Here is an 18,201-nt window from a genome sequence, read left to right as displayed (position 1 = left end):
ATAATATTCTTATATCCATCAATTCATTTGTTAACCACCGTGTGCTTCATATAAAGTCCCAATTTCTCGCTTTTTTTTTCTATATTGATAGGGATGGAGGCATAGGACCTTAACAGGCCTTGCCTCATTTAAAGTCCCAAAACCTCACTTTTGCAATAATTTATTGGTTATATATTCATACACATTGAATTCTTGACCTCAAACAAAGAAGACAGTTCTTCCTTAAGCCTGTGATTAAAAGTATATGGACTCAAAAGTTGGTCATATACTAATAGAATTTCATTACCAAATATTTGTTTTTAGAATAATCACTTGATTTTCTATCTGTTAGTAGGGTCAAAGTGATGTTCGTTTTTGACTGCAGTGACATGAAAATTCAAAGGAGCAGGATAGAACGTTCTTCACCAAAGAACAAATTTCTACTAGTGAATGTGGTTTTCGGTAAGGAAAGTCAATTCTCTCTAAAATTAAATGTTAAAAGCAAATGTTCTTTGAAGTACCTTTGAACGACATTCGTTGTGTCAATAAATGTGCTGCAATAAATGTGCTGATGAGAGTTTTTGTACAAATGTCGTATGAACATTTGCTCGAAACTCTACCAGTGTATGGACAGCTTTACACTGACTAAGTCACACTGAGGTGGGTGATAAGTGTATGTGATGTTCTTATCTTCTAGTCAATTACCCCATTAACACTCCTAATATATGCTTTCTATCTATCTAACCTAACGTCTCACAACAGCCATTACTATTTAAGTGTGTCAAGAAAAAATGCTGCTTCATGTAACTCTGTGTTTACATAAACAGGTTTCAGAGCTATTTTCAGAACTTTAAAAAAGCCTGAAGGAGAAGACTGAATGTTTCCCAAAACCTTGCATCTTTAATTACTTAAAGGATAAGTTCACTTTTTAGAAAAAAAATAATAGATGCACTTTTTTGCTGGTAAAAAAATGTGCATTTCTATATATATATATATATATATATATATATATATATATATATATATATATATATATATATATATATATATATATATATATATATATAGAAATGCACATTTATATATATTGGAGCCTGTAAAGAATTGCACCTGGGTTCAGCAGATCTGCCAGTGTATCTGTGTGTACATCGCGTATGGGCACACAGATACAATGTGACAGGAAGGATCAATTAACTTCCACAGCGCCGTGATAGTTCATTGAGAACTACAAGCTGACAGCCGCAAAGGTTGTCGGGGCTTGTAGTTCATTCACACACAGAGCTGAAAAGTGACAGCTAATGCGGGGAACTTCTCCCAGTACTACTGTCACAGGGGGTGCAGGATTGGGCTGCGGCTGCAGCATTTAAAACATGTTACATGTTCCACCCTAAAAACAGGTGGAACGTGTAACATGTTCCCAAAGGTAATCCTATGCTTTATGTTAGCCAATAAAGGGTATCACTTAAACACCAAACTTTTTGCATTATATTTACATTTGACAATGATTTAAATGCAAATAATCTTGCCACCATATGCTAAGAAGAATCCATGTTCATATGAATATTTTGTATTATATATGTCCATAGTGGTATCAGGGAATTAGTAGACCAGACTGTGTGGACTGCACAGAGGAAACCAAAAACGCATGTAAGTGAATGATAATGGTATTTATTTAAATAGGTGACAAGTAAGTGAATATAAACAGTGCACAACCAACCACAGACCCACAAACAACAAATAGTATATACAAATAAATGGGAGATACTGGAATCGTAGACAAAAGCCAGGCCGAGGTCATACACAGGGAGGTCAGCAGATGGGTAAGGACGGGAAACCAACAGGACAGGGAGAGGATAAATGGATAGGCTGCAGGGCAGGGATCCAAGGTAATCAGGTAACAGGAGGGACAGGTCCAGGATGGGCTCGGGATAGGGATCGGATTGGATCAGGTCAGGTCAGGTCAGATGCAGGCTCAAGGTCAGGTTTACAGGCAGCGAGGTCAGGGCGCAGGGAGAGAGATACCAAGGCAAGCATGTGAGGGCTTGCCGGGTATTTATGAGACTGCCAGTAATTGTCCTCATGTAACACCTGAGCACAGGAGGTGCTGCCTGCCCCACAGTGCCGGAATACACCCGCTGGTGGACACCGGTACTACGGCCCATGGATCTGACAGTGCCACCAGCAGGTGAGATCCTTATTACAGATCCTGGCTGCAAGAAGACACCCCTTGGTGGACACTGGTACTGCAATCCATGGGACCAACAGCACCACCAATGGGTGAACCCTTTCCTGCGAGTACCCCCCCTAAAGGAGTGGTCTCCAGATGCTCCAACTAGTTTTAATTGTCCATAGTCTATGGCATCGAGCAGAATAGTGGATGAGGGTACTTCAGGCTGGTCATCAGGTACTTTCAACTGGACAGTGGGCACATCCGGACAGACAGCAGGCACATCCGGTCAGACAGCAGGCACATCAGGGCAGACAGCGTGCTCCGGGTCATTGAGCTGGGCAGGAGGCTCCCTACTGGGAAGCTGTGTAACAGGCACTGGCTCGGCAAGCAGAGTAACGGGCATCAGTTCAACAGACTGGGACACCAATATCAAGACATCAGGCTGGAAGGCAGGCACCGAGGCATCAGGCTGGAAGGCAGGCACCGAGACATCAGGCTGGAAGGCAGGCAACGAGACATCAGACTGAAAAGCGGGCACATCAGACTGGAAGGCAGGCACATCAGACTGGAAGGCAGGCACCAGGACATCAGACTGGAAGACAGGCACCAGGACACCAGACTGGAAGGCAGGGATCAGGACATCAGACTGGAAGGCAGGCACATCAGACTGGAAGGCAGGCACACAGGGAGAGAGATACCAAGGCAAGCGTGTGAGGGCTTGCCGGGTATTTATGAGACTGTCAGTAATTGTCCTCATGTAACACCTGAGCGCAGGAGGTGCTGCCTGTCCCACACTGCCGGAATACACCAGCTGGTGGACACCGGTACTACGGCCCATGGATCTGACAGTGCCACCAGCAGATGAGATCCTTTATTACAGATCCTGGCTGCAAGAAGACACCCACAGGTGGACACTGGTACTGCAATCCACCGGACCAACAGCGCCACCAACGGGTGAACCCTTTCCTGACAAGTGGCTTCCATTTTTGCTAATTATGTATGCAGTCTGTGCGGTTGTGATAATATTCTTATATTATTGAATTTTTCTCCGACAGGGTTAGATTTACTGAAAACAGACTGCCTGGAGTCCCTAATGATGTACAATGCTGCTGATAGGCATGTGCCTTTGCCTATGCTTTAAGGCACGGGAGCTCAGGATCAGAATTTTTTCTCAAAACAATAATGGGATTTGATTTCTCCGAAATATGCTCTCATTTTCACCAGTCATAAATAAGAAATTGTTAAAGGATGTGGTTAATTGTGAAATACTACATTCTCCAAGACAGATGAACTTTTCAAACAGGAATAACTTTTATGAAATTGTTTTAGTTGGATTCCCAAACTTGCAGCAATTCAGCATTTTTCTCTTCATGACACTCCTTTGTATCTACTTATTCATCATTGCTGCCAACATTATTATCTTCTTTGTAATCCAGCGACAGCCCTTACTACACAATCCCATGAACTTCTTCATTGCGGCGTTATCATGCTTGGAGATTTGTTATACGTAACCATTCCAAAAATGTTGGCTGATCTTCTGGATGAAGAGAAGAAGATCTCCTTCCCTGGATGCATCCTACAGGCTTACGTTTAACATTCATTAGGAGCTTCTGAGTGTTACATCCTCACAATTATGGGTTATGATCGGTATTTGGCCATCTGTAAACCGTTACAATACTCATCTATCATAACTACCAGGATTTGTATTTATTTGGTCGTTGGCTGTTTTGTTGGAGGATTTTTAATCCCATTAATTGAAGTTGTTTTAATATCTCCTCTTCCATTTTGTGGTCCAAACCATATTGAAAATGTTTTCTGTGACTTCCTTCCCTTGCTCTCCTTAGCATGCACAGATACAGAGTTCTATACAATGGTTGAATTTTGCATCGGCCTCTTCACACTGTTGATAATGTCACTCCCTTTAATCCTTTTTTCTTACATCAGAATAATCCATGTTATTCTAAAGATGAAGTCCAAAATTGGGCGCAGAAAGGCATTTTCCACCTGCGGAGCCCATCTTATGGTAGTTATACTGTTTTTTGGCAGTGCTGCATTTGTTTATGTACGAGCTTCAGAAAGTTCCTTTGTAGACTTTGATAGGACTGTTGGCCTCACCTATGTTGTATTCACTCCATCAGCCAACCCTGTCATATATGGTTTAAGAAATCAAGAAATTAAAAAATCTATTCAAAAATATATATATGCTTTCCTTAACTGTGTGTAAAATAACATCAACATTAAAATAACATCAAGATCCATCTCTTTTGTATTGAATTCTATTTATTTTAGTATAACCACCAGTTTCGCCAGCTTGACAAGTTTGTAGCCAATAAAAGTTGAATAATGCTCTTCTACTTCTTCAATTTTCACTTCTTCTACCAATACAAATGCTTCCGGATATTACGGTAGGCTTATCAAAAACTTTCTATTGTATAATATCTATGCATTGAGTTTATCTATTTATAAAATTAACATAAAGGAATGAAGGCACTTTTTTCTATCCATTCTCCCTGTTCAGATGGGCCCTCTGGAGTTTCAGTCAGAGATTCTGAAAGCACAGGTACTTCTGCTGTGCTCTCTTTAGAAAACCTCTCTTTAAAGCTGTAGTAAACCGTGGCTGGCAAAAGAAAAAAAAATCCCTTGCAAAGGGCTTAGAATGAAACCCTCCAGCGGCACTCTGTACCCTCTGACAGGGCTCCTATATTCATCCAGTCTTCCTTCCGGGTTTGCGGGCTGTATGAGTGGCCGGAGCCGCAATGACCTCACTGACATGTATGCGCGCGGGAGCCGTGGGCTGCGGCACGGAGCTCTGAAGGTCTGGCACGGTATGGTGGACCTTCAGAGAGTATGCGCTGCATCCATTGGGAATATCTCATAAATGCCACAAGTTTAGGAGATATTCAATGCACCTACAGATAAGCCTTATTTTAGGCTTACCTGTAGGTACAAGTGCAAAAGCTTTACTACCACCTTAAATAACTAGTAAAAAAAAAAGGGATATGATACATCAAACCTCAAGACATTACTCAAAACCATTCAAGTTTCTTTTTAAGGGGGGCTTAGTGAAGGTAAAGCAAATTATAGCCAAAACCTTTTTTTTTTTTTGTTATTTGTGTTTTGTTTTTGGTATTGATAAATGAGTTAAAACTCCTGTCAATATTTTTTGCTGTGTGTCCTTCTGGGGAGATTTTTCTTTCAATTCTTGGAGCTGAAATATAGACTAAGATTTCTACAAAGTGAGAGCAATTCCCCTCTTAAACCCTGTACACAGGGGCAGAGTGTCGGGAGACATTTGCTGGTACAAAAAATACCGGCCAGCATTCTGCCCTTGTGTATGTCAGGTCTGTGCGACAGAAGCCAGCCATTCGGCCAGCTTCTGTCAGACAAGCATGTTGGAAAACCAGCAGACGATCGTCTCCCCATCAGCGCTCTCAGCCAATGGTGGAGAGCACTGATCGGAGTGTTCTGGTGGGGAGTGCTGCCCCCCTGTCAGAACACAACAGCTCAGCGAGGGAGATCGCTGGACTAACCTTGCATGGTTAGTACAGCGGCTCCCGACTGAGGCTGTAAAAAGAAACGTAGTGTGTACTCGGCTTTAGACAGTTGTCTTCATAACAAATGTCCTCATTGAAGGATAAGCTCCGTCTTTGTTCTGATAACAACTGTAAAATGCTTCCCCCAACATTCTGTATTTCTGGCCATCATTTGATGGGTGGCATGGCAGATCACAATGATGAATCTATCTTGTGGGGGGCACAGAAAGTCTTGAAAATTTGACTGAGATTCCAACCCTTACCTTCTTTATCAAAAACATAACAAAAAAAGTTTTGTTTATTCATACATTTTAAGAGAGAAGGGTCTCTTTAGGGATGTTTGGTTATGGCAAAAGTTAAACAATAGGGTCAAGACTCTTTTCTCCCGCCCCTCTCCCATCTGTGCCCTAGAGGCCCTGGCAATATTTTCTTTCCTTCTTTCTTTTTTAACTTGCCCTTTCCAGTGTGTGCAGGTCAGTTAAAAACTTACATTGATACATGTCCCCTGGGGCAGTACCCGGGTCCCCAAACACTTTTTATGGCAATGACTTGCATATAAGCCTTTAAAATGAACACTTTTGATTCTTCACGTTGGTGTCCCATAGACTTTAATGGTGTTCGCATGTTCGCACAAATTTTTTGTCTGTTCGCATGCTCTGGTGCAAACCGAACTGGGTGTGTAGTACACTTGTGTGGTACACTTTTTTTATCCCACAGAAACCTATCCCTAGGCTTAAGGTTCCTGGTCCTCCCCTGTGGTATTCCACTAAAGTGAACTGCATATTGTGCTCTACATAGGCAAAACACAGGTGCATGTTAAAAATTGAAAAGTAACTTAGGTAAAGTAAGTGTATGTCCAGCCAAAATAGTTGTTATTCATTTTAGAGTGGGGATGGGTTAAAAACCCTGTTCAGTTTTTACTGCTATCCAGGGCTCCGTTCTGCTATCCTGGACCTTTACCCTTACTGCCCGTCCTTCTAAAAAAAAGTTTTACCAGAAATGAAATGGAACTTTCCAACAGCAACACAGCCAGAAATAAAAGCGCTTCTCTGAAGTAGTGAAGGGAAAGGCTAGAATCGCTGTCAAATTTTAATTTCTTCAAAGAGTGGATAAGAGGCATGGGAACCCAGAGAACTCTTTATATGCTTACTTTATATTGCTGCTGTCATTCAGTATTATGGTAGTGGAGAAAACATAGAAGATCTGAATTTTGGCCTGGCAACATTTACACCCATTGCTGGGTTTCCATCATTCCCTTGGGTTGTGGTAGGTATGACTCATTTAAAAATGAAGAGTCACACCCAGGGCTGCCAAGAAGAGGATGGCGCCAGCCCTCCAGTACGGGAACAGGTCCCTCCAATCCAGCAGGGGGCCCAGAGGCAGAGAATGGACTCCCAACTTCTGGGCACCATGCTCTGCAGCCATTTAACAAAAATAACTTTTCAGGATCCCATTCGCTCAGCAAGAAGCCATGGGCAGAAAGGTGAATATTTAATGACTTTCGAGTGGAGTATTTTAATTTAATTTAATTTAATTATTGGGAAATACGGTGCTGCAGATTACCCTCCCTGCATATAAAAGTCGTTAAATAGCCCCCTGCTGAACAAATGGAGCCAGGGGAAGTTTTTTTTTTACTTTTTATTGCTGCAGACTGTAGGATTACTTTTCCAGAAATGTCAGAGCCTGCAGGTGAGTACAGGATAAGTATGCTGCCTTTTCAGATGTGATGTGGGGTGGTGTTTGTGTAATATTGCTTCCTTGCTGCCTAATTTAATCTCTAAAATCCTGCACCACCATGCTGCAACTGCATGATTTGTACTCAGTTGCAGGGTGGTCCAATTCAGTGGATTGTGTTGCGTTCAGCAGCCGAATGCTAGAGGTGGATCATTTTTGATACTCCGTGATGCAAAGCATCGCAGGCGCAGCATGGGTACACCCCCATCGTTTGCTTTTTGCAGCTTTTTCCCCATCCACTGCCTTTGCAGTCTTTGTCTGGGCTTTACCCCCTCCTAACCCTTGCAGACTGTATGTTACATACTCTTGACCCCTGCACACTATACTTTACCTACTCCTGACCTCTGAACTAAGTACATTACCCACTCCTGCCCCTGCACGCTGTACATTACCCACTTCTGACTCCTGCACTCTGTATATTACCTATTTGTCACCCCTGAAGTATGTACTTTACACACCTGACCCCCTACACTCCGTACATTACCCACTCATGACCTCTGCACCCTTTTGCAATACCCACTCCTGACTCCTGAACTATGTACATTATCCACTCCTGACCCCTGCATTCTGTACATTTCATACTCCTGACACCTGAAACCTGCAATCTGTATGTTACATAAGCTCCGTCTGCACATCTGCACTCTCCATACATACTTTTGACTCCTGTCCATGATGTATACTCTCTGCAGGTTAAGGGAAGAGTGGTCAGGCTCAGGCCCTGGCCCTGTCAGGTGTGGGGGCCCTATCAGGTAGGATCTACGGGGCCCTATGCTCTCTAACGTCGGCCCTGGCAAAACCACACAGGAATCAGTCAGCAGCTGTTTTAAGCACCAAATAAAACCAGCTGCTAACAAGATACTATGTAATCTTTTCTCATTGTAATCCAAGTATAGATTGATTATTGAGTCCACATAGAATATGTTGTTTAACTCTTACACATTTTCCAAGCACAAAGGAAGGGAGTAATGGGGGACTGAGGTACAGACCCTGAAATTCATTGACTTTGCAAACAATTTGTCATTGGAATAAAGTTTTATTTGAAATGTACTATTACAATGTGATGTATCAATTCTAAATTCTTCAGATTTTAATTTCTGCAGGTTATCCTTTTCCAGATTCTCCCTCCCTTCTTGTTTTATAAAACCATTGTCAGGAGGAAAGGAAGTGCCTTGGATAGCCATAGACAGACAGGACAGACAGACAGGTGTTCTAATCTTTTCCTACTCTATCTAATATTAGGAAAAACATTTTTGGCTTGACTTACACTTTATAAAATGACAATTAAAAATGATGTTTACAGTTACAATTCATGGGAGAACCGGCCCCCAAGGACTTAGAAACATATATGCCAGGAACTTAATTAAACTTTAAAACTGCTTGTTAAAAATATTTTTTAATGACCTCTTGCCATCTATGCCAGTACCTAATAATAAGGCAAGGGAATTTTGAGTCTCCCATATGACAAAGAACAGGTGAATTCTAAACAGGTTAAAGCTATATAAGCTATACAGTATAGAAAAATATACTGTCCATTAAAAAACCTTACACGTGACAGACAGCATTCAGGTTTTTTGATGTATAGAGGCGCTTTAAAAGTCAAACAGAAAAAAAATGTCTTTCACACCTATTTGAATATTAAAAGGTGAGTTTATCCATATTTAAATATGTGTAAGTAAAGGAAACCATTTTAAAACAAAAGTCCAGTTCAGCATAATATTGTATATTTGAAGAACTTTCATTACTCCGTCTTTTATAGATAAGATGTATAATGTTTTCTGTGTAAATTAAGGGAAACTTATAACTATGCACAGGCTGCAGTTACTCACCTCATTCTGAAAATACTAGTTGCCTGGCTTTCTCTGGTAGATAGACAGATAGATAGATAGATAGATAGATAGATAGATAGATAGATAGATAGATAGATAGATAGATAGATAGATAGATAGATAGATAGATAGATAGATAGATAGAGAGTTAGGTCCATATATATTTGGACACAGGCACAATTTTCATACTTTTGGCTCTGTATGCCACCGGAATATTATTAAAATGAAACAATCCAAATGAATTTGAAGCGCAAACTTTCGGCTTTAATTCAAGGGGTTGAACATAGCTATCAAGTACAAATTTTAGGAACTGCAACCATTTTTATACACAGTCCCCCCATTTTCAGGGACTCAGATGTAATTGGACAAATGAGTCTAATCATAAATAAAACATTCATTTTTAATATTTTGTTGAGAATCCTTTACTGGCAATGACTGCTTGAAGTCTGGAACCCATAGATATTACCAGAGACTGGGTTTTCTCCTTTCTGATGCTTTGCCAGGCTTTAACTGCAGTGGTCTTTGCATGTGGATCTTTCTGCCTTTAGTTTTGCCTTCAGCAAGTGAAATGCATGCTCAATTGGGTTGAGATAAGGTGATTAACTCGGCCATTGCACAATATTCCACTTCTTTTCCTTCAAAAGATCCTGGGTTGCTTTTGCAGTGTGTTTTGGATCATTATCCATCTGTACTGTGAAGCTCCATCCAATCAACTTTGCTGTATTTGGCTGAATCTGGGCTGACAGTATATCTCTAAACACTACAGAATTCATCCGGATGCTTCTGTCTTCTGTCACATCATCAATAAACACCAATGACCCAGTGCCACTGGAAGCCATGCATGCCCATGCCATCACACTGTCTCCACCATGTTTTTGCAAATGACGTTGTGTGCTTTGGATCATGATCTGTTCCAAGCCTTCTCCTCACTTTTTTCTTCTCATCATTCTGGTACAGATTAATCTTAGTTTCATCCGTCCAAAGAATGCTTTTCCAGAACTGGTCTGGCTTTTTTGGATGTGTTTGGCAAAGTCTAATCTGGCTTTTCTATTCTTCAGACTTATGAATGGTTTGCACCTTGTGGTGAACCCTCTGTATTTACACTTGTGAAGTCTTCTCTTGATTGTAGACTTTAAAAATGATACACCCACCTCCTGGAGAGTGTCCTTCACTTGTCTGGATGTGGTGAATGGGTTTTTCTTTACCATAGAGAGGATCCTGCGATCATCCACCACTGTTGTCTTCTGTGGACGTCCAGGCCTTTTTATGTTGCTGAGCTCACCAGTGCGTTCTTCTTTCGTCAGAATGTACCAAACTGTTGATTTGGCTACTACTAATGTGCTGCTATCTCTCTGATGGATTTTTTAATTTTTGAAGCCTTACCATGGCCTGTTTAATTTGCATGGACAGCTCCATTAAATGCATGATGTAGGTTCACAGCAATAGCTTCCAAATGCAAAAACCACACTTAGAATGAACTCCAGACCTTTTACCTGCTTAATTGATGAAGAAATAATGAAGGAGTAGCCCAGACCTGGCCATGAAACAGCTTTTATTTCAATTGTCCAATTATTTTTGGTCTCTTGAAAAAGGGGGGGGGGGGTTGTCTACTCTTAAGAGCTGTAATTCCTAAACCCTTCCTCCGATTTGGATGTACATACCCTCAAATTAAACCTGAGAGTGTGCACTTTCAGTCTATATCCATTATATAACTTTAGATTGAATATGTTTTGGTAAATATCTGAAAAAAATAAAATTGTGCCTGTGTCCAAATATATATGGCCCTAACTGTATATGTTTTTACTAGTACATTTTGTATTACATTTATTTTCTAGTGTGTAAAGAGCCTTGCACATGGGTGGTTGAACCCATTTAAGGAAAATGTTAGCATCTTTCCCCAACTTGGGCAGCCCAGGTGCAGCGTACAGCCTGAAATAGGCATAAATAACTGTGCGCTGCTTTACTCAGGTATATGGCAGTGCTGTCATATACATGAGTATAGTCTACGTGTGTATGCTAAAAATAGAACATTTTCTTTATTCACATATGCCCATATGCTGTACTGGTGTTTACAATAGCACTGCAGTATACTCAAATATAGCAATGAACAGCCAGCCATTCATAGTCACCCATGTGCAAGGATTCTAATTGTTTAAAGCAGTGGTTTTCAAACTGTGGCCCTTTGCTTGCTTTTATCTGGCCCTTGGGGCATTATCCCCCCCCCACTGTCATCAACAGTCGGCCATAGTTCCTGCCACTCTATTCCTCCAACTGACACCAATGATGGGGCACTATTCCTCCTACTGACACCAATGATTGAGCACTATTTCACCCACTGACACCAGTGATGTGGCACTATTCCTCCCACTGACACCAATGATGGTGCACTATTCCTCCCACTGACACCAATGATGGTGCACTATTCCTCCCACTGACACCAGTGATTGGGCACCATTTCTCCCACTAACACCAACGATGGGGCACTATTCCTCCCCCTAATAGCAAAGATGGGGAACTATTTACTCCCACTGATACCAGTACATTTTTTACTCCCACTGGCCACAGTTTGGCCTCCCCAAAGTTTGAAGCACAGTAACCTGGCCCTTTGTTTAGAAAGTTTGGTGACCCCTGGTTTAAAGTGTATCTCAAACCTAAAACTATACTTCAGCTTTCCAGTTGTTGGATGTGGTGGATACATTAGTTTTGTTTTTTTAAGCTTTTTTCCTTTATTTTAACACACTTCCAGTCCTAGAATGACAACATTCACTGAGCCAAAAGAAACAAGCTAGGACCCTAAAACCCCACCCTTCTCAATTCTCCATTACTGTAAATAAAGAATTGTGGTTCTGTAGTCCTTTATAGAGAGAGAGAACAATCAAACTGATAACAGTCAGCACTGACAGAGAGCACAAGAATTTGTCAGCCCATAATATGTTTAGCAAGCTTAAAATATATTTTTGTTGCCTTTATGAAACATAATAGCTTGTACGTTCAGGAGAGTACTTTTCCGGAAGGAAAAAATAATGAACGCGCATAAATGTGTGTAAATGCATCTAAACACTGCTAAGCACTAGGTGTGTTTAGTGCTTGAGTGTTCATTCATTTCAATGGCCAGAATAAATTAATATTCTGGCCAATAAAATGAATGAACCCCCAAACGCCTGTCATGCCTAAATGCCCCTAAACATAAAAAAGCCAGACAACTAGCGTGTTCAGCCATGCCCAACTGCCATTTTTCTGTACAGTGAAATCACTTCTGTGATCAGTGGCAGCACGTTGTCTGGGCAGAAGAATGGAAGCAAGCCCAGAATACTGAAACTGAAAACGGAGAAAGAGGAACCACAGAAAACACACTTTCCTCTCTAATAAATCAGGAAGGTCATGGTGTATCCTTCTAAAAGCTTTAATAGTTTATTACATTTTAAATTTAAACATTGATAAGTGACTTTCAATGTATAATTACTGTATGTACTTTGCTCCAAATAATTAATAAAGAGAATAAATCTGTCTAAATAAAAAAATCAGGATCTTGTTTTAAAGAAACTGAAATCTCTAAATATGACATGTTTATGAAATATGTTCATAAAATATCCCATGAGCCCATGCATACCAAAACCATAAAAAAGACAAAATTTGCCGACACATTTTGGCAGAAGGTTTTTTCCACGGAAAGTTTTTTTTTTTGTAAAATAACATTCTGTATTGCGATTTAAAGATTGTACAAAGTGAACCTATTCTTAAATGCCTGAAAGGTAAAAAATGTTTCAGCATCTATGGTCAGTAGGAGGAGGAATAGAAGTCTGTAGTTGGTGTTGGTGGCAAGAAAATGCCCCGCTATCGATGGTCAGTTGGTGGAGTAATAGTGGTCTATAGTTGGTGCCAAAAGCCATAGAAAGTAGGTGGTGGAGTAGTGCTCTATCATTGAGAGGGATAGTGTCCAATTGTTTGGGTCAGTGGGATTAGGAAAGCCCCCCAGCATTGGTATTTAGTGGTCACTTACCGTTAGGGCAGGAGAGCAGTCTGACAGTGGCAGATAAAATACACAGCTAAGTGCTGGAATACTCTGCATCCTCTGCTGCCACTTTGCTGCCTTTCAACCACTGCCACCCTACATTTATGCCTTGTGGGGCCTTTAGTATAAGGGCTGGCAAGGAGCTGGCCATAGCTTTATGACTACTTTAATAGACAGATGGCATCATGACAAAACAGCATGGATAATTATAAAGACATCTATAAACATAGTTGTGCTGTGTAAATTAACTTTTAAAACATATATTGTGTTCATAATTTTGCATAAATTAAATTAAGCTTTGAAGTCCAAAGTTGTTAAATAATAAATCAAGTCCATAGGTGTATCTTGAGACCACATTAACAGATCCAATCCACAGTGCTAATAAAATATTGTCTTTCATTCATAAATATGACTGCAACAAATTGTCAACGTATGTTGGGGCAGGGCGGAGTTTGTGCTGATGTCACCCACGCTTTGCTGGAGACGGTATCAGCAGCGTTTTCTGATACATTGCATGCTAATAAGATATGCATTTTGCAAGTCATTTTTATATCTTTACTCAATAAGTTTTAAACGGTAATACACTATCGGAGGTTTCTCTTCTTGAGTAAGCCGTCATAGAGAAACAGGAGGAGGATACAGTCCCATCCCGATGCAGAGTGCAGTTTGATGTCCTTTCATCAGATGACCTATTGTTTTATCTTAATGCAACGTCAGACCTCCTATATTTTGGGGTCTATCTTTCTGGTAAGAGGCTGGATGCACACAGGTGGTGGGCTCATTGATCACAATTTGTTGCAGTCATATTTATGAATGACAGGCACTTATTTATGAGCACTGTGGACAGGGCAGCCATCAGAAACTTTTGGGCCCCTTACACAGCTTTAGGCCTGGGCCCCTCTAAACCTGACCGCCAGTATTCCCCACGGCTTGCCCATGGGCCATCTCACCAAATCCACACACTGGCCACCTCACCTGTACGCACTCAGCCCCCCCCAATCCTGTATATACTGTATGTCAGCCCCCCTTAATCGTGTATATATGCCAGCCCCCCTCACACCTGTATATATATATATCAGCCCCCCACACCTGTATATATCAGCCCCCCACCTGTATATATGTCAGCCCCCCTCACACCTATATATATGTCAGGCCCCCCCCACACCTGTATATATGCCACCCCCTCACACCTGTATATATGTCAGCCCCCCACACCTGTATATATGCCAGCCCCCCACACACACACAACTATATATGTGCCAGCCCCCCCACATCTGTAGATATGTCAGCCTTCACCCCACAAACCTGTATATGTGCCAGCCCCCCCTACACCTTTATATATATGTCAACAAAAACAAGAGAGGGGCACACTGACCTAGTGCAATACCATTAAACTCATTTATTCAAAGATAAAAAGTGATACACAGGATACTCACAAACGTGTGTAGTAAAAACGGATGTCAGAACACAATGTGAACCAATCACCTCAAGGACTGCTGGAAAGCTCCAAAAGTGCAAGAAGACCAGGTGGCTTACACGTTTCGAGGGAGGTATTGCACTAGGTCAGTGCGCCCTTCTCTTGTTTTTTGTTGTATTTTAGTACCTTTGGATAACCATGGTCCTGAGAGGGCAGCAAGACCCTAGGCATTGATATCAAGGTGTAAGACATTATTTATTCCCTTCCTTGGAGCAAAGCACCTGAGCACAGTAGAAACACTTACACCTGTATATATGTCAGCCCCACACATACACAAATCTGTAAACACACAAGCCTCTGGCCCCTCCCTGTACACAAACAGCCCCCTTCCTTTCCTTCACAGCCCCTACTTGTAAAGGAAATCTCCCTACCTAGCCCCAGCTTGTTTTCACAAAGCTGACACGTTGCTGACACAGAGGAGCACAGTACGGGTAACTCACACGAGGGGTGCACATGCAGATAGTAGTCAGAGGTGGCAGTAAATAATTTGATGTCTGAGCTCAATGACACAGAGAGCAGCAGAAGGTGAAAGATAGTTCTATAGTGCATAACATGGCTCCTCTTCATCCGCCCTGCCTTCTTCTGGCCCAGGCTGGACCCTCAGGCCCCGGGGCCCCTTACAGTTGTATCGGCTGTACCCCCCTGATGGCGGCTCTGACTGTGGATCGGATCTATTAATGTGGTCTCAAGATACATCTGTGGACTTAATTTATTGTTTCACAAGTTTGGACTTCAAAACATAATTTAATGTATGCAATTTTATGAACTTAATATATGGTTTTTAAGTTAAAGTGATTGTAAAGGCTCGTTTTTTTTTTTCTTTAAATAACTAACATATCATACTTACCTCCACTGTGCAGCTCATTTTGCACAGAGTGGCCCGGCCCTGAACATCCTCTTCTGGGGTCCCTTGGCGTCTCTTGTGGCTCCTCCCCGCATCAGATAACCCCTTAGGAGAAGCGCTCTCCCAGTGGGGTTACCTTATGGGCGCACTCCCAAGTCCAGCATTTGCGTCCATAGACACGAATGCTGGACTCGGCCCCTCCCCCCGGCACCCGCGTCATTGGATTTGATTTAAATTACAGCAGCGGGAGCCAATGGTTATCCAATCAAGAGCCGAGAACCCCTGGCAGAGGAAGAGCACGTCTCCACCGGGTGAAATTCCAAGGCTCAGGTGAGTAAAGGGGGGCTGGGAGGCTGGTCACTGCCAGGTGTTTTTTCACCTTAATGCATAGGATGCATTAAGGTGAAAAAACACGAGGGTTTACAACCCCTTTAATTTACACAGCGCAACTATATTTCTAGATGTTTCACTAGCGGTTTGGTATTTAATGTTATAGAGTGCAGCTGTGGTTATTCACTGAGTGATATTTATCACTCCACTTAATTGAAAGCACTGAGCTCAGGTTATTCATTCAGTTTATTATTAATAGACATCTCTGCACTATAGACCCATTGCTGTTTTTATATGAAAGGTTTATTCTCTTTCATAAAATTATTTTTCTTCACAGGACTCAGTATGGTTGTTTGGACAAACAGAACCATCACAGAGTTCATCCTCGTTGGATTCCCAACCTTTTACAGCTATGGTCCATTTTTATTTGTGTGTCTTCTTACTGTTTACCTTTTTACCATTGCTGGTAATATAATTATATGCATCCTAGTGAAGGTGGACTCACGCCTTCATTCTCCTATGTTTATATTTATCAGTATTCTATCCTTCTTAGAGATCTTCTACACAGCAGTCACCATTCCAAAGATGCTGCTCAATCTGATAGTCGAAAAGAAAAGTATATCTGTGAATGGCTGCCTCTTACAGACATATTTCTTCCATGCTCTTGGATCTTGTGAGAGTTATCTTCTAACCGCCATGGCCTATGACCGATATTTGGCCATCTGCCACCCACTTCACTACTCTTCCATCATGACCCCCAATATGACCATTAAGTTGGTAGGCACCTGTTTTTCTCTTGGGTTTCTCTGTCCAATCACTGAGGTTATTTTGATATCTAGACTTCCTTTCTGTGACAATAATGAAATAGAACATATCTTCTGTGACTTCCCACCATTGCTCAATTTGGCTTGCGTTGACACCTCCATTAATGTCCTTGCTGACTTTGTAACCAATTGTTTCATCATACTTGTGACCTTTTCTCTGGTCATGATTTCGTATGTTAGGATAATTGTTGCCATTATGAAAATAAAGACATCTGTTGGACGAAGCAAGGCTTTCTCTACCTGCGTGTCCCACTTGACTGTAGTCTTGACATTTTTTACATGTATTGTGTTTATGTATGTGCGACTCACCAGGAGTTACTCTTTGAACTTTGACCGTGCACTGGCAGTCATATACTCAGTGGTCACTCCTATTCTGAATCCTGTCATTTACAGTCTTCGAAATAAAGAAATCAGGCTAGCATTTAAAAATAGAATGTGCCAAGTGAGGAATTTGCAATCCTAACAATAAAGACAAGTAGACTCAAGCAATTCAGGCAATATACAGCAAAATTTAAAATTCTCCGATAGATATAGAGAACTTGTGGACTGATATTTATATTGTAGAGAAGGCACCCCTTGACATCCTAACTGCTGTCCTGCAGAGCTCCCCAGGACCTTATAAAATCACTTTGGTATGAAACCTGCTTCTGTTGTTGTCAGCTGTCACACCTCCTCCTGTCTATTAATCAATACAAATCTGCTGTAAAGATATTTTTTTATCTAGCTGTGTTTATTGATGTATTTTCTTTGACTCTAATATTTGACTTATTAGTAATAAACTGATGTTTTGCTTTGTGTTTATGTGGTCGTCTTGGAGGTGTGTTTGGGGTCGTTGTCATGTTGGAATACTGCCCTGCGGCCCAGTCTCTGAAGGGAGGGATCATGCTCTGCTTCAGTATGTCACAGTACATGTTGGCATTCATGGTTCCCTCAATGATCTGTAGCTCCCCAGTGCCGGCAGCACTCATGCAGCCCCAGACCATGACACTCCTCCCACCACCATGCTTGACTGTAGGCAAGACACACTTGTCTTTGTACTCCTCACCTGGTTTCCGCCACACATGCTTGACACCATCTGAACCAAATACATTTATCTTGGTCTCATCAGACCACAGGAAATGGTTTCAGTAATTCATGTCCTTAGTCTGCTTGTCTTCAGCAAACTGTTTGCGGGCTTTCTTGTGCATCATCTTTAGAAGAGGCTTCCTTCTGGGATGACAGCCATAAAGACCAATTTGATGCAGTGTGCGTCCTATGGTCTGAGCACTGACAGGCTGACCCCAAACCCCTTCAACCTCTGCAGCAATGCTGGCAGCACTCATACGTTGTTTCCCAAAGTCAACCTCTGGATATGACGCTGAGCATTCAACTTCTTTGTTTGACAATGGCGGGGGCCTGTTACATAGTTACATATTAGGTGAGGTTGAAAAAAGACACAAGTCCATCAAGTCCAACCTATGTGTGTGATTATA

The 18,201-nt window shown here is 41.6% G+C and overlaps 1 protein-coding gene and 1 pseudogene across 1 annotated transcript; both read left to right on the top strand.

The window, feature by feature from the left end:
* Positions 1-3,435: 3,435 nt before the first annotated feature.
* Positions 3,436-4,373, top strand: LOC141109896 (olfactory receptor 6N2-like; annotated as a pseudogene).
* Positions 4,374-16,250: 11,877 nt separating this feature from the next.
* LOC141109895 (olfactory receptor 6N2-like) lies at positions 16,251-17,192 on the top strand. Its single transcript, XM_073601150.1, has one exon. It carries the CDS (start codon positions 16,251-16,253, stop codon positions 17,190-17,192), a length of 942 nt encoding a protein of 313 aa, XP_073457251.1.
* Positions 17,193-18,201: the final 1,009 nt, after the last annotated feature.

This window comes from Aquarana catesbeiana, linkage group LG10 (assembly GCF_042186555.1).
Source record: "Aquarana catesbeiana isolate 2022-GZ linkage group LG10, ASM4218655v1, whole genome shotgun sequence".
Classification (NCBI taxonomy): Eukaryota; Metazoa; Chordata; class Amphibia; order Anura; family Ranidae; genus Aquarana; species Aquarana catesbeiana.
The sequence above is the reverse complement of the archived record's forward strand: the minus strand, read 5'-3'. Positions and strand labels throughout refer to the sequence as shown.